General features: G+C 36.3%; 1 protein-coding gene across 8 annotated transcripts in view; it reads right to left on the reverse strand.

Annotated features, from left to right (window-relative positions):
- Positions 1-18,420, reverse strand: part of USP3 (ubiquitin specific peptidase 3) — a 107,978-nt gene that overhangs the window by 54,861 nt on the left and 34,697 nt on the right. For all 8 annotated transcript variants that reach the window (XM_058737465.1, XM_058737464.1, XM_058737469.1 and 5 more), the window contains one exon: positions 17,331-17,462. In XM_058737465.1, coding sequence (XP_058593448.1) covers positions 17,331-17,462 — 132 coding nt within the window. The remainder of the gene's footprint in view (positions 1-17,330; positions 17,463-18,420) is intronic.

Genomic DNA, 18,420 nt, shown 5'->3' on the forward strand with positions numbered 1-18,420 from the left:
AAAAACTAAACTAAAAGATACACATTTAAAACAATTTAACTAAAATAAACTGAATTCAGATGGTTGAGAAGAATCTTCATTCTGAGGTGCTAAAAACAAAAATAAACAGCAGCTACACCTTTTAGGAAACTGATAACTGCTTTGAAGAAAGATGTTAAGGTGTTCTTTAAAACTGATACTGTGAGGGGCACCTGGGTGGCTTAGCTAGTTGAACATCCAACTCTCTATCTATTTCAGCTCAGGTCATGATCTCATAGTCATGAGTTCGAGCCCCACGTTGGGCTCCACACTGAGTATGGAACCTGCTTGGGATTTTCTCCTTCCCTCTCTTCTGCCCCTCCCCCACATGCACTTTCTCTCTCAAAAAAAAATCAACACTGTTAAAAATTAAGAAACAAAACAGATATTGTGTGTGTTTGTAGCAAGTCAGTAAGCAATTACAAGGACTCATATGTAATAGACATTACCTTGTACATTAGCATTTAATTTTTTTCCTGGAATAAAGCCAATTTTAACAACAACAAAAAACCTTACAAGCTAGTACCAATATGTTCTTTTGAATAGCAGCTTTGTATAAAACCACTATTTTAACTACCAAAGAATAATGACAATAATGCTGCCATTCTGAGCAAATTAAACTTTGAATGCATAGCAACTAGTAAAAATTAGGTCATTTCAGCAGAATCCAAAAAATATTTCTTACATGTCTGTAATCAGTCTATAATAAAATGAGAAGAAAAGGGGGAGAGTAATGAAAAAAAAAAGATTACACACACAAAAGCATGGCTTGTGTCTTTTACAGAAGTTAAAATTTCAAGTGATGCTTTTGAAAACTCTAAAATAATAATATATATGTAACTATTTAACACCCCTTCCCCCATTAACTGACTACCTATGCTGTCAATCATGAGTCTCTAATGTATTCTCCAAGTTTCCTAACAGTACACAAACAGCAAAAGCTACCTTTTACATCCTGGAGTGTTTTTCTATGACCAAAGAACCAGCAATGGCAGGAGAATAATTCTTTATCAGTTTTATGATAAAAACATAAAAAGTTAAATTAGTGAAAAGGTTTAATTCCTTGCTTCTTCTCAGCATAAAGGTTAAGAGGGTTAAGGTCTACTCTGTGAATCTGGGCTTAAATCACTTGGTTCCTCCATGAAGCTTAAGCATTGACTGAAGAATCAAATTGCACTGCTACATTCTTCCTTACATTTTCATTTTATGTTTACATAAATTTATGCATGTATTACAAATAAAATACTCAGTATTCAAAACAAAAACAATGTTAAATGCTAGTGTTCAACTGGGGAGCAACGTCTAAGAGTAAATTTAGATCACTTTTCATATATTTACCCTAAGCCATAATATCTAATAATATCTAACTGGAAACTCTAACCTCTACAAAAAAGTTGTTGTTCTGTTTAAACAAACTATGTCCAGTTAAACTAAATAACTGGGTTTTTTTTCTTATTAAAGTAATTCTTTTTGGTGTAATATGGCTTTAGCCTAGAATATAAAATAACATTTGTTAAAGTAACACTTTCATATACTGAAATATAGATTTACTTATGCTTTTGCTCCATTCTAAATAAATCTGGCTTAACTGGATATAGTTGCTTCATCTCTCTGAACTTTCATCATTAAAGTAAGTAAGGTGCCGGGTGCCTGGGTGGCTCAGTCCGTTAAGCATGCGACTTCAGCTCAGGTCATGATCTCCCAGTTGGTGAGTTCGAGCCCCGTGTCGGGTTCTATGCTGATGGCTCAGAACCTGAAGCCTTCTTCAGATTTTGTCTCCCCTTTTCTGCCTCCCCCCTGCTCGTACTGTCTCTCTTTCTCTCAAAAATAAACATTAAAAAAAATTAAATAAGTTGCTCAAGACTCTACAGCTGTGCTAATGTGACTGATGCAACTGAATAATTGAATTTTAATTTTTAAAAAATTCTAACTGATACAAAATTTCACTTAACATCTAAAGTATTTTTACAGGGGCGCCTGGGTGGCGCAGTCGGTTGGGCGTCCGACTTCAGCCAGGTCACGATCTCGCAGTCCGTGGGTTCGAGCCCCGCGTCAGGCTCTGGGCTGATGGCTCGGAGCCTGGAGCCTGTTTCCGATTCTGTGTCCCCCCCTCTCTCTGCCCCTCCCCCGTTCATGCTCTGTCTCTCTCTGTCCCAAAAATAAATAAAAAAACGTTGAAAAAAAAATTTAAAGTATTTTTACAAAATACTTTTCCACTAAACACAATTTTATGGTTTTGGTAAAACTATGTTTCATTTTTATTATTACATCACATGATGGGTGCATGTGTCATTTCTAGTATTACGCATTAGCATATTACCAATCTGGTTTATGTCAACAGAATGGTTGAGTTCGTTATTTTTCTATGCAACAATGCAGCACTGCAATGTTTATGTGAATATTTTATACAGACAGCAGAGTTACTGTTATGTAAACAGTAATTGATAGTTAAGTTGAAATACTTATTTTAACTACAATAAAAATTTTTTTCTAGCTTAAAAATTATGAAAAAAATTTTAACTTTCACATGAAGGCACACTAATGAGGCAGTATCAAGTAGAGAAGTTATGTCACAAATTTTACAAAGGATGGCAATTACAATTTGTTACAGCAGAGCAAAATGAATGTTATATTAAAAAAGGTTTCAAGATAATGGAGTAGACAATATTAAGAGTCACCTTCAGCAAATGCATATTCATTTAATAAGAAGTTGCCTCTCAACAGACAAAACTTAAAGCAGTTCATGAAATAGAATTATACAACAAAAAAATGTCTCAATGATTAGTAAAGGATCTGAGCTTATAATTTTGGCCAACTATAAAATGGCCTAGATTCTTGCTCAAGAAAGAAAACCATTTTTAGAAGAAGAGATAAAAAAAAATTGTCATTTCATTAAGGGAATTAGGATTTAAAATTCGAGGAAAAGATTAAAAAGAGATTTTACAAAATGTGAAAGTTTTTTTTTTTTTCTAAGAGAGAAATAATCTTAAGCAGACTCCACGCGTGGCACAGAACCTGATGTAGGGCTCAATTCCACAATCCTGGGATCATGACCTGAGCCAAAATCAAGAGTTGGACGCTTAACCAATTGAGCCACCCAGGCACCTCCAAAATGTAAAAGATCTTAAACTGACCCACCAAGCAAGTGTCAGTGAAAAAAGGACTTTTCTAACAATTAAAGTCAATCAATTCAACATCTGAAAAATTGCAAGTACTTTTATTTTTAGCTTTACATGAGTTTCACAAGAGATACTGACCAATTAATACTGTGGGTATGTTTTGTCTCAAACGACTGTAGATAGGAAAAAGTTTCTATCAAGACAGACAATGGGCCAGCTATGTGAGATCAAAAATCTGAATTTATGGGGCACCTGGGTGGCTCAGTTGGTTAAGCATCCTTTTCTTGATCTTGGCTCAGGTCATGATCTCATGGTTCGTGGGTTTGAGCCTCGCATCAGGCTCTGCAGTGATGGTGCAGAGCCTGCTTGGGATTCTCTCTCCCCTCTCTATCTGCCCCTACCCCACTCACACTCGGTCTCTCTCAAAACAGTAAACTTAAAAAAAATTTTTTTACTATAAAAAATTTACTAAAATTCCCTTGTATTTATTACACTGTATGATACATATTGAAAATATTTGTGTTCTGAAGGAGACTGTATCATGGATGTGGTTATTAAAATTGTTCAGTATATATGTGCAAATGCTATGCATCATCACCAATTTATGAAATTGGTTTTCAAAAAAATTTTTTAATGTTTATTTTTGAGAGAGAAAGAGACAGAGCACAAGTGGGGGAGGGGCAGAGAGAGAGGGAGACAGAATCCGAAGCAGGCTCCAGGTTCTGAGCTGTCTGCACAGAGTCGGATGCGGGCTCGGACTCATGAACTGTGAGATTATAACCTGAGCTGAAGATGGACACTCAACCAACTGAGCCACAGGCACCCCTAGAATCTACTTTTTTTAACTGCAATTTTTATAGAAGTCAAGCATTTCTAATGAAAATTTAGCATCTGAATGGAGATGTGCTGTAAGTGTAAGATATACACTGGATTTGGAAGGTTTCATGTAAAAATAAGAATACAAACGATCTCTAATTTTATGGTGATTACATGTTGACACATTATTTGAACAAGTGGGTTACATAAAATATACAATTAAAATCAATTCACCTATTTCTTCTGCTTTAATGTGATTATTAGGAAAGTTTAAATTACATGTATGACTTGTATTATTTCTGGTGGTAGCACTGCTAATCTAAAGGGTATCTAGGACATTACCCACTCTAATACTCTATATTACTACCCAATATCATAAAGGGGTAACAAATTTAACTTTATTGAACTATAAGAAATCATTTTTGTTTTGTCTGGTGTTGTTTTCACTGGTTTGAAACTTTTTTTAATGTTTTCACAACTGTCCCTATTTCTCAAGAGCCAATTTTAGGTTTTCTTACAGTCACTAAGGACACTTATCTTTAAGATTATAATTTTTTTTTTTTTTAAATTTTTTTTTCAACGTTTTTTTTATTTATTTTTGGGACAGACAGAGACAGAGCATGAACGGGGGAGGGGCAGAGAGAGAGGGAGACACAGAATCGGAAACAGGCTCCAGGCTCTGAGCCATCAGCCCAGAGCCTGACGCGGGGCTCGAACTCACGGACCGCGAGATCATGACCTGGCTGAAGTCGGACGCTTAACCGACTGCACCACCCAGGCGCCCCAAGATTATAATTTTTATACTCTCTGAATTTACCACATGGTTTGATAACTGAAATAATTTACCACTATTATTTGATGATGATGATGATGATGATGATGATGACGATGACGACATTTTGAAAGGAAAGCACCTACTTCTATAGGTCAAAACTTCTAAGAGTGCCTGGCATGTGGCAGAGATCAATAATTGTTAGTTTCCTTCCTCTGTGTAACCAAGAGCTGCCTCACAGCACAGTCTTCTCTACCTGCCCCAACTCCTTTTGATTTCTTCTTCCTCCCTGACCCAGAGGTCAAAAGATAACAAGTAGCAAAAGTAGGATATAAATGAGAATTTAAATGTTGTCTGGTTGCCTTAGTCCTAGCTGAAGACACTGCTTTCAAACTGGAAACTATCCCACTAATATTGGTATTAAAAAGTCCCAAGGCAAACAGAAGGATTTAAAGTAAACAAGTTCTGGGGTGCCTGGGTGGCTCAGTCAGTTAAGCATCTAACTCTTGATCTTGGTTCAGGTCATGATCTCATGGTTTGTGAGTTCCAGCCCTGTGTTGGGCTCTGCACTGACAGTGCGGAGCCTGCTTGGGATTCTTCTCTTCCTCTCTCTACTCCTCTCCCCCCAAATAAATAAGCTTAAAACAAAAAAAAGTAAACAAGTTCTAAACATCTCTTCTGGAGGCGCCTGGGCAGCTCAGTCTGTTAAGCAGTCAGGTCATGATCTCAAAGTTTGTGGGTTCAAGCCCTGCATCAGGCTCTACAGTGTCAGCGCAGAGCCCACTTTGGATCCTCTCTCCGCCATCCCCCACCCCTGCTCCTTCCCTGCCTGTGTGCTCTCTCTCTCTCTCAAAAATAAATACACATGAAAAAATATATTAAAAAAAATAAAATTTAAACATCTCTTCTGGTTTACAACTGTGTTGAAGCCAATCGGTCAGAATTATACTTACCTCAAACACCTAAAAAAAACAAAAACAAAAACAAAAAAAAAACAGCCACTCTCCTTGGTTTTCCCTTCAAGAAGATTATGTCAGAAAAAGAAGTACAAAAAAGTACTTAACTTGTAAGATGGGTTTCAAAAGCTTGTAGATTGGTCCTCTGAAACTCGGAATGCTTTTCCCATTTTGAAATAAATGTTATAAAATATGGTTAAATGTCATAAGGTGAGCATACACCTGGCTCACAAAATGTAGTTGAAATAATACTATAAAGAGTTGTATTCCTCTTTTTCTTCTTTCTATACTGCTGTCACTGAGAAACTGTGAAAGGAGGAAGCTGGTCAGAGTTCAGGTAACTAACTTGATTAGTACTTCTCTCGAAGAGGGCCAGGGTTCAGCATCTCCTCATACACATAGGACTTCAAGTATGTAACAACACAAGTCAAGAACCACCAATATTACACGACCAATTTTTAGGTTATTAAATTTACAATTAAGAAAGTTCTTATTTAGTGATTTTAGGTGATTTTTCAAGTAAAGATAAGCTCTACTTCTTTTTTTTTTTTTTTTTTTTTTTTTAATTCATCAAAGCATCACATGACTATTTCAGGCTTAGAGAAGAACTTCCAAGAAAGTACAAAGATGGCTATGAGTTCTACTTCTAATAGACTATTTGTCAGATAAGGAAAAGGTCCACTTTTGTATTTAGAAAAAGGAACTTTTTAAGAAAATGTAAGTAACTTGAGCATTAAAGATAAAAAATAACACTTAGAAATCATATCAGGCAACATATTAGTGATGTTAGATAAAGAAATAGGATATAAAAAAACAAGGCAGGAAGGGGATTGGTATCTTTATTTCTAACACCTTGAGACAAACCACACTATCATCTTGGCTACGTAAAGACTCTTCTCAAATCCAAATTCCCTCAGCCAAAAATGATCTCTAAATAGTTTCAAATTACTTTAAGCCAATAGTTAATAAAGAAATTAAGCATATAGTATGGAATTACATGTACACTGATGTTAAGATAATAATTAACTTTACTACCTTGCACTGAAAGAATATACAAGTAGCAGCTAAATTTTCATAAAAAATATGTTATTTATACTACTATATAATTAGGGAGGTAAAAAATGGATAAAATCAGAGGTTTATTTCACATTCTGCTTACTCTAATAAAGAGCAAAATAAAACTGCCCAATTTCTTGATTACATTGATTCCTTATGTGTATACTTTTAGATTTTCATTTATTTCTAATTTCTAACATCTAATCATATCTAATCCTTTCTACTTTTCTGTTTATAAAATCTCCCCCAGATCAATCTTTTTTCTCCTCTATTTCAACTAACATTCTATTCTCTACTTTGGTTATTTCCTCTGGTACGATCTTTTCCACCCCACCCACCCCCTTATACAGTGACTTTCAAATCTACAGATAACTACAGCCAAATTAAGCTATAGTATTTGATGGTCCCACAATGTTAGCCTTACCTTCATTCTCTTCTCTCTCACCTTTCCCTCCCAATCTTCCCTTTCACTTCAGTATTACATGCTTTGCATTTAGATTTAAGCTTTCATCCCATATATATCAACTCCCTTACCTTTCTTTAATATCTTCCATGTAGGACCATTCACTTGTTTAATGACAAAAATATTCCTCACTTTTGGTCATCTCCGTATGTGCTTTCTTTCCCTAGCTTTTTTTTTTTTAATTCTAACTTAAAAAAAAATTCTTTTTTTATTTTAACGTTTATTTATTTTTGAGACAGAGAGAGACAGAGCCATGAACGGGGGAGGGTCAGAGAGAGAGAGAGGGAGACACAGAATCTGAAACAGGCTCCAGGGTCTGAGCTGTCAGCACAGAGCCCGACGCGGGGCCTGAACTCACGAACCGCGAGATCATGACCTGAGCCGAAGTCGGACACTTAACCGACTGAGCCACCCAGGCGCCCCAATTCTAACTTTAGAAACACTTCTTTCTTCCCTATTTTCACTCCTGCACTACATGCCCCCTCTAATTCTAAAAGGCAAAACCCTCATCTGTTAAGAAGAAATCTCCAAATTAGTTTCATCAGGCACCTAATCAAGTTAAAAAGTAAACCACAAAACTACCCCCAATATATTTATACGTTTGTATTAAGAAATCACATATATGTAAGTAAATCTAAATTAATGTGCATAATATAAAAAAGAAACATCTTAAAATAAGCTGGAGGTAAAATAAACTATTTGAAAATGTCCTGTTATTCATGATATCTTCACACTATGATTAAACTAATATCTCAAAGCATAATATACACAGGGTGAGATTTGACATTAATGATAATAGATACAAATTCATACTTCTTATAGCTTAAGCTTTCTGTCCAAACTTATTGGATCTGATTAGTCTGTGTTTTTATTAGATAGCCAATATTTTTATCTTCTCTTGTGTTTGATGAGCTCAGAGTGGGAAAGTCTGTTAGCTTTCCCTTTTCTTGTTCACTAGTATTTGCATTATTATCTTGCAGGGCTCATTTGGTAAAAAATCTCTTGTATTATTTTTTTATTGTAAGTAGCCTCCACACGCAATGTGGGGCTCGAACTCACAATCCTGAGATCAAGAGTTGCATGCTCTACCAACTGAGCCAGCCAGGTGCCCCATTTGGTAAAAATCATTTAAATAGTGTATCATGTGATGAGGGTTGACTTGGAAAAACTAAGTAAATCCATGTAACTAAGCAGACTGCAATAAACTGCAAAATGCTAAAGGTGAACAAGGGTGAGGACTCCACACACGAAGCTCTGATTCAAGACATTCTGTGTACAGTTCATGACACATGACCACTTAATCTAAAGACTACCAGCAGCAGGTATATGAAATGCTGGCCAGAGCTTTTTTTTTTAATAAACTTTTTTTAAAAAGTTTATTTATTTTTGAGAGAGAAAGAGAGAACATGCAAATGAATGAGGAAGGGGCAGAGAGAGAGGGAGAGAGCCCATCAACACGGAGCTCAACTCAGGGCTCAAATCCACAAACTGTGAGATCATGACCTGAGCCAAAATCAAGAGTCTGATGATCAACTGAGCCACCCAGGAACCCCAATAAAAACATTTAATAGAAGTCCTATATTTTCTTTCATCCCCTCAAGGGCATTATTTTGGTGACTGCTGGCACTAAAAAAACTAGGTTCCTAGCACAGAGTAGGTTCTCAATGGATATTTACTGAATAAGAGCAACACATCTGTTCTTGTGATTTTTTCTGGATGCTGTTCACATTATGTTTTTATTTTTTAATGTTTATTTATTTTTGAGAAAGAGAGAGAGAGAGAGAAAGAGAGAGAGAGAGAGAGCGAGCATGAGCAAGGGAAGGGGGGGGAGGGGGTGTGGGGGTGTGGAGACAGAGGATCTGAGATCTGAAGCAGGCTCCATCCAGGCTCTCAGCTGTCAGCACAGAGCCCAATGCAGGGCTCAAACTCACGTGAGATCATGACCTGAGCCAAAGTCAGACACTCAAACAACTGAGGCACCCAGACACTCCTGTTCACATTATGTTTGAAAATCATTATGCAAATTAGACTCTCAAGTAAAAATTTTGAAGGTAAAAATTTGGGGAGGAAAGCACTGCTTATAACACGGAATTTTATTCACAAAGGATCTATGTCTTTGCTTTGTGTCTTTAATACGTTTATTCCTACATATAGTTTATAGTTTTTGCCATTACGCTGGGGTTTTTTTTGTTTGTTTCTTTATTTCCTTTTTTTTTTTTTTTAAAGTTTATTTTGAGAGAGACAGAGACAGCACAAATGGGGGAGGGACAGAGAGAGAAGGAGAGACAAGAAGGCTCCACACTGCCAGTGCAGAGCTGGCTGCGGGGCTTGAACCTACGAACCATGAGATCATGACCTGAGCCAAAACTAACTGAGTCACCCAGCTGTCCCTGGGTATTTCCATTTTTGATTGATAACTGCTAATGAAGCTATTATTATTTGTATATGATATATCACCATTTCAAAATTTCTTAACTAATTCTAGTTGTTTTCTACTAAAGTTTCTGTGAATTTTCTGGGCATTCTATTATGTAATTTGAAAACAAATTTTTCCCGTTTTCCAATATTAATACTAATTATCTCATTTACTTACTGTCTTACTTCAAAGGCTAGAACTGCCAAAACAATGCTAAATAATACTGACAATCATGTAAGTGATTTTTAAATATTTATTTATTTTTGAGAGAGAGAGAGAGAGAGAGCACGCGCACACAGGCAGTGGGGGAGGGGGGGTACAGTGCAGAGAGAGAGGGAGACACAGAATCCGAAGCAGGCTCCAGGCTCTGAGCCATCAGCACAGGAGTCCAACATGGGGCTTGAACTCAGGAATCTTAAGATCATGACCTGAGCTGAAGTTGGATGATAAACCGACTGAGGCACTCAGGTACCCTGATCTTTTTTTTTTTTTTTTTTTTTTTCATTTTTTAACGGTTTTTAAAATTTGTGTGTGTGTGTGTGTGTGAGAGAGAGAGAGAGAGAGAGAGAGAGAGAGAGAATGAGAGGGGGAGGGGCAGAGAGAGACAAGGACAGAGCTCTGAGGTGACAGCAGGTGAGTCCAAGTGGGGTTTGAACTCACAGAACTGCGAGATCATGAGCTGAGCTGAACTCGGATGTTCAAAGGACTGAGCTACCCCGGCACCCCGCATGTAAATGATTATAAAAGGTATTTCTGTCTTGTCTCTGATTTAATGGAAATGGCTTTAGTACATGATGCTTCCTTTTTTTTAGTTTTTAGAAGACTGTGACATTTTAATAAGTTCCTTTTGTTTCAATGTTATTAGGATTTTTAAATTCAGAAATGGCTATTTATAAATGTATTTTTGCTTGTAATGATATAATAACTGGGGGTTCTTTATGAAATACGTTAATACAAATAATGAATATGTCTGCAGACTTCACATGAAATTAATTATATAATTTTTCTTTTTGGTACATCTTGCTGGGTTATATTTGCTTTAAGTTTTAATTATCTGCAACTATTTTAATTTGTGAAACTGACTTATTTTCTTTTTGGAGTTTCTGTCAGATTTTTGTCTAAATGCTTTGAAAGATTTATAACATTAAAATATATCAATGTTAAATTGTAATAGTTTGAGGCTGAACTGTCCAAGATAATAGCTGCCAGCCACATGTGGTGATTTAAAATTATATTAATTAAAATAAAACAAAACATTCCTCAGTCCCACTGGCTACTTTTTTTTAAGTTTATTTATTTAAAAAAAAATTTTTTTTTAACGTTTATTTATTTTTGAGACAGAGAGAGACAGAGCATGAACGGGGAAGGGTCAGAGAGAGGGAGACACAGAATCTGAAACAGGCTCCAGGCTCTGAGCGGTCAGCACAGAGCCTGACGCGGGGCTCGAACTCACGGACCGCGAGATCATGACCTGAGCTGAAGTCGGCCGCTTAACCGACTGAGCCACCCAGGCGCCCCAAGTTTATTTATTTTTGAGAGAGAGAATGCACACATGCGTGAGAGCAGGGGAGGAGCAGAAGGAAAGTGAGAGAATCCTAAGCAGGCTCTGTACTGTCAGCATAAAGCTTGATGTGGGGCTCTATCTCACAAAATGTGAGATCAAGACCTGAGTCAAAATCAAAAGTTGGACACTTAACCCACTGAGCCACCCAGGTGCCCTGTACTAGTCACTTTTAATTTTTATATATTTTTTAATGTTTATTCTTGAGACAGAGACACAGAGACAGAGAGACAGAGCAGGAAAGGGGCAGAGAGAGAGGGAGACACAGAATCTGAAGCAGGCTCCAGGCTCTGAGCTGTCCGCACAGAGCCCAAGGCGGTGCTCAAACTCATGAGCCATGAGATCGCGACCTGAGCTGAAGTTGAACTCTTAACGTACTGAGCCATCCAGGTGCCCCCGTACTAGCCACTTTTAATTGCTCAAATGCTACCATATTTTATGGCACACATATTACACCCAAAACAGAGAAAAATTTCTCTTTCTTAACTTTAAAACTCTAAGGTTGTTTTTCCATTCCTATTAAGTGCTATTAAAGTTACAAAGATCCGTATCGCATCCTTGAAGAACTAAGAAAATACTCCCAAGCCAAACGACTCTCCACCAATCGGAAACAAGAAGCAACCATCATACAAATGAACCTGATTTTTTATGCGACGGTAAAGAAACAATCTTTTAACCTACAGCTACAAAGTGATCTTTTTTAATGCTATTTATTTTTAGAGAAAGAGAGCGCGCATGTACGAGCAGCGGAGGGGGCAGAGAGAGAGAGGGAGAGAGAATCTCAAGCAGGCAACTGTCAACGCAGAGCCTGCTAAGGAGCTCAGACTCATGAAGTGTGAGATCATGAACTGAGCTGAAATCAAGAGTTGGATGGTTAATCGACTGAGCCACCCAAGTGCCCCTACAAAGTGATCTTTAAATGGTAAGTTGAGTATAATACTAATACCAAAAAATCCCCTCAAAATAAAACAAAAACTTCTATGCAAAAAGTATCCCTCAAAAAGGGCAGTAGGGGATCCAGCAATAAATTTTAAATTCCTTTTCATTCCCTTGTATAGTATTGTTATATTTGGAGGCAAATTTGATCTCTGGTTTTATTATAAATACTAGATATGGATACAGAAAAAAAAAAAAAAAAGCTTGTAATCCAGTGACTTCATCTTTTCAAACCAAGAAAAGTTAAAACTCAAAAGAACTCATTTACATAGCAAGCTTATTTTTAAATTCTTTTATTAAATTCTAATGTATTGCCATCGAATAGGCCAATTTTGGAAAATTAGAACAATACCTGCAGAGAAAATCTATATCCTTTGTTAAAGCAAACAAGTACTAGCTTATTAGGAAAGAGCCCTTTATGTTTTCAGAACACCTCTATTAAAAAAGTTCTTTTTAAACTTCAAAATGATTATATACACAATGGAATACTACACAGCAATGAGAAAGAATGAAATACGGCCTTTTGTAGCAACATGGATGGAATTGGAGAGTGTTATGCTAACTGAAATAAGCCATAAAGAGAAAGACAGATACCGTATGTTTTCACTCCTATGTGGATCCTGAGAAACTTAACAGAAGACCATGGGGGAGGGGAAGGGAAAAAAAAAAAAGGTTAGAGAGGGAGGGAGCCAAACCATCAGAGACTCTTAAAACCTGAGAACAATCTGAGGGTTGATGGGGGGTGGGAGGGAGGGGAGGGTGAGTGAGGGGTACTGAGGAGGGGACCTGTTGGGATGAGCACTGGGTGTTGTATGGAAACCAATTTGACAATGTATTTCATATTAAAATAAATAAATAAACTTCAAAATGCTGTTTTTAAATAAACAAAACTCTTCCTGTTCTCTAATCTTTACATCACTGAAAAATTGTACTAAAATTGTTTATAAAGATAGTCAAAAGATGTTCCCCTTTTTAATAGTCAATCACAATTTTCTTTGAGAACAATTCGGTATCAATTTAAGTCCACAAATAAGAGCTTTATTTTTACTAGTTTTAGTTAAAACTATTTGTTACAGGTGTTTAAAATCTGAAATACAAGTCTTTTTTCTAAACAAATGAATTGCTTAACATTTCATAATTATTTCCTTGTGTGAAAGAGTGCCTTAAAACATTACCTGCCAGAAAAGAAAAATTCTAGTAATTTAGTTTTAATATTCCTTTTATATTTTTGTATCCTCAGAAATTCAGTTACTGTTGATAAGGATCGGAATCGGCAAGACTATGTCAGATGTCAAAAGCTATTTGTTCAGTATTTAAAAACTATTAACTCCAAATATCTACATAAGAAATCAAAGTTCCTAATTTTAATCTTAGTTTCTTTGTGATAAAAGAACATATACCACATACAATTCCATTTTTACTGACTGGAGAGAGAAGATGGGGTGTGAGGAAAAAATAAATTACTTAAATAATAAAAGTGAACACTAGCCCTTGTGGGAGTGATTTTCATTTTTGGGGAGATTTTCATTTTTATAGAAATCTTCACTTGACTTCAAAGCTCAGTTTAGCTGACTGATCTCCTAAATGAGTAGGTCTGTGTCAAATCAAAATTACTCCTTTTGGTGTCGCTTTCCCTCTTTATGTTTTTTTTTTATTTAAAAAAAATTTTTTTTTCAACGTTTTTTATTTATTTTGGGACAGAGAGAGACAGAGCATGAACGGGGGAGGGGCAGAGAGAGAGGGAGACACAGAATCGGAAACAGGCTCCAGGCTCTGAGCCATCAGCCCAGAGCCTGATGCGGGGCTCGAACTCACGGACCGCAAGATCGTGACCTGGCTGAAGTTGGACGCTTAACCGACTGCGCCACCCAGGTGCCCCTCGCTTTCCCTCTTTAGAAACAGTGACCCATTTTATGTTGTTCTGTTTGGATGATATGAACTTCTTCCGGATGTCCTGTTTATGTGAGAAGTGAAGGGAGCTATAGCAAGGTGTCCTTCTTGGGAGGTAAATAAAATAGCTCACACTTGCCATGGTTTAGGTCGTCTTGGAGAAAGATTTTCCATGGCTATTCAGTCCTCCAAAATGACCAAAGGACACGATATTATAGATGTGATGTAACCTTCCCCATTTTTGGAAGATACGTAACAAAATACAAACCTCCAAACATATACTGCCCTCTCTGTACAGGACACTGAGTAGTGCGGAAGAGATGATCTGACATATGGTTCCTGCAGTCACCAAGGACATTTACAAATAACCTAATGCACAGCAGGAAATTACAAGTATCCCAAGAACTATGAGTTTAGGAGCGATTACATCTAGCTACAATAGAAGCTGGGAGGAGGGACTGGGGAGAGTTCAGTGGTTAACTTCACTGAAGGATATGCAAAGATAAGACAGGGCAGGGACTCTTGGAAAGGGGAAATAAAGATATGGCATGTTTCTCAAGAGCATGTTTCAACTTCTTTAGAGTACAGAGCACATGGAAAAGGAGCTTTAACATTAACTAAAGTAAAAAGATTTTGACCACAGTAATAACAATAAAGTTAAAACTAATGCACCAATATTTTACCAACGAAGCAAATCATTGAGTCTAACCACAAGAAACTTATGGACAAGGAAAATTTATAAACTGAAGTGAAATTACTGAAGTGTACTAGAAAATAACACACACACATTCATACAGAAAGAAGAAATCCTTTTTCATTTCTTTCTTAATCACACTGAGGTATGAGGAAACTTAATTTAGAGTACAGCTTTCTCAGCTTGCAACTATCACAGATTTCTTTTAAGGCATCAGTGTAATCCTGCTACAGGGTGAGTCCCTGGCATTTTGTTTTTAAACCCCCAAATGATACAGTAATGTGACCAGATGCAGTTCCCGTCCTACGTTGCAGAAGCTCTGAGTGTCCATACACTTGCAGCTCTGTATAACTTCACACAAAAGACTGGCAATTGGCCAAGAAGGCTCTGCCATGGTGTATATTCCCCAAGATCTGCCATTTAAGGGGCAGCTGGGTGGCTCAGTCAGTTAAGTGTCCGACTTCAGCTCAGGTCATGATCTCATGGTTCGTGAGTTCAAGCCCTGTGTTGGGCTCTGTGCTGACAGTACAGAGCCTGGAGCCTGCTTCAGATTCTGTGTCTCCCTCTCTCTCTCTGCCCCTCCTCAACTCACACTCGTGTCTCTCTCTCTCTCAAAAGTAAAAAACATTAAAAAAAAAATTTTTTTTAAACATCTGCCATTTAATTCCAATTCAGCCATGAAACCACACGTACTTTAGCATATTATACCAACATAAAACAAATCAAATTGCAATTCTGGTTAATAAAGGCATTCCTTCAAAATTCATAAAGTCTCAAATGTATTTTTACAAATAAAGACACTGAAGTATACAACATATTTTTAAATAGACCTATGAATATTAATTCCACTCCATTATGATAATTTTTTAAATTTCCTCAGAGTTACTGTTTCCTCATAATCTTACCAGCTGCAAGAAAACCCACTGCAAACTTTTTACATAGCACACAGAGATTGAATTGTATTTCCAAACTTCCCAATTTAACATTTCATGCACACTGCTAAATGAAAATGAAGAAAAATGTGTGTTTTCAATATCTGGTATGTATAGAGTGATCTGACTCACAACAATGATTGTGAGATTATACCTAAAGAATGATCTTAATTTCCACTCACTAAAAGAAATAGTCTTAAAGAAATATGGTTCTGTCAATTAGGTAGCTACCTCATTCTAGTATCTAAGTGTCCTGAAGGAAAAGAGGAAAAACTAATGAGAACACTTTAAAAGCCTGGCTAATGCTTAACTTTCATAGGAAGCAGTGTTTTACAACAGCAAATAACAATAAACTGAGCACTAGACCATGTGTCAAAATCTCGGCAAGATTTTCATTTTTATTGAAACTTTTTATTTTTATCTACCTCCAGCTTCTCTCTCTTCCAGGTCTGGACATCTTCCACCGAAACAGTAGTAGTCTAAATGACTAAATCTTAAGGTATTTATTCAATAGCCACAATTTAATAATGTTCAACCTGTAAAAATTTTAAAGACGGGAAGCCATTCTTTCCTCCTTTTAATGGACATTTTTCTACAATACAATAACCAACTAAAGATGATATAGAAAAGATTAGCACAAAACTTCAGTAGAGTGTGAATCAAAAGTGGTATTTAGACTTTAAATCCCCATCCGCGCCCAGTACTGCTTTCATGTGACATTCAAGGGCTGTATGGCCAAAAAAAAAAACCTCCAAAGGGATCCTTCAAATGGCTTTTTTCCCCCCTTCAATGTCAAAAACCTTTTGAATTGAGAGTAAACTGATTAAAACAAGTAAAGAATTCATCATCATAATTTACTAGTCAACGAAAAACATTTGCTTAACACTGAAGTTAAAACTGCAAAAACAGTGACCTTCTGAGTATAACAAATGGATATGAATTGTTAAACGTTACTGTAAACTAAATAACCTAGTTTTAAGTAGTCACAAAAATTGATACTTCTTTCATTGCCATTTATATGAAACATATATGTATACTATATTACAAAGAGAGAACAGGGACTCTAATATTTTAAAGGATGTGATATTTACAAAACAAAACAAAACAAAACAAAACAAAACAAAACAAACAGCCTGAAAGGCTACACATGAAATCCTTAACATTTATCTACAGAGGAGGAGAAGAGAATGGATCTGTGCTGGAAGAAGACAGAGTGTCAGAACAGTTTTTTTAAAAAGAAGTTACATTTTTAAGATTACATAACAAAATGTTACCCAGACAGTAAAAGCATACGCTTGGTTTTTTTTTTTTTTTGTTTTTTTTTTTTTTGGTTTGTTTGTTTTTAAGAGAAGTTTGTATCATAATATTCTTCAATAAAAAACAAAACAAGAAAAAGAATTATAAAGAACCACAAACAAATGCTTTTCATTGCCCTGCAGTTTACTGAGATGAACAAGGAACAGAGGGGGTGGGAAAGAGAAAGAAGCCCAGAAGTTGAAGGGAACAATGCAGAGTAAAAACTGAATGAATAAGGCCAGGCATTCCCAATGGCTCCAATCCCCTATGAGTCCTAACAGATCAAAAAGGAGGTAATGGCAGCAGCACTGGTTTAGAGATTGACGGGGAAGAGGTGAGAGCAAGGAAAATGAGACAACGTTTGCACACTAAGGAATATCATTTCCAGAAAATACTAATACTTACCAGTATGTACTGTAGCTACTGCAATCCATACACACTGTGTGCTGAGGTTTATCTTGCTTTTCTGATTTCTTATGATTAGCTAAGGGTACTTGTGCATCTTCATAATGTTTTTTTGCATGGCCATTCACATACCTTATAAAAACCAAATAAAAATTTATTTTAATCCAAATATTACTTTGGAAGTTAAAATAGTAGCAGATGACAATAAAATCAGATGATAATCAAACTAGAATGAGAAAGAATTCCTCCTTTTAAGAGTACTCAGTCCTATAAAAGCATTCAATTGGATAGTGATTTATTAAGCTGAGTGCTTAAAATATGCTTTTTTACAATCAAACATGACAGTCAACTTTTAATTATACACAGATTAGGGTGAGGCAAGGAAAAGCATCATCTATGCAAATCAGTTTCAATACCATTGACATTATCACTTATCAACCCCTCTGCTAAGGCTTTTGCTGTAGCTTTTTTCTTTTTTTAAGCTTTTCTCAGACTGCTAACCCCCAACTCAGGTTGTTCTCAAAGGTGAACTCTGTAAACTAAATCACTCAACCACTTCCCAAAGGACCATAGGTTATGCCTGGACTGCTGCTTAATATAAAAGGTGAAAGTCAGATATGGAAACAAGATCATCTTCTGTCTCTTTCTCATCAATATGGCTTCAGATCTTGTATTCGAATGCCTAAATAATTAGTTCCACTCATATGGAAACACGTTTGTTTGGAAACAACAGAAAGTACAAATCATCTTAAACCTACATAAACTTATTTCTTTACATGGACAATCAAAGGTCAGCTATATTCATAAAAATCTCCTAATACTTTCCAACTCAGATTTAATAAATCAATGTATTACAGAAGGCAGAATGAAACTGAAATAATGCGTATGGTGTACACCCAAATTCCTCTCAACCTCCACCTAAATACTGTACTATGTTGTAACTGACCAGTACTGTGAAGACCTTATAAAACAAAATTTCCCAGTCCCTAGACAGTAGTCGATTTATAGGAGGCAAGGCCTAATTGAAAACTCAGTCAAAACAAATGTTGTTTAAATGGTACCAAAATAAACATACTCAGAGAATTAAAGT

This window comes from Neofelis nebulosa, chromosome 7 (genome assembly GCF_028018385.1).
Source record: "Neofelis nebulosa isolate mNeoNeb1 chromosome 7, mNeoNeb1.pri, whole genome shotgun sequence".
Taxonomy (NCBI): Eukaryota; Metazoa; Chordata; class Mammalia; order Carnivora; family Felidae; genus Neofelis; species Neofelis nebulosa.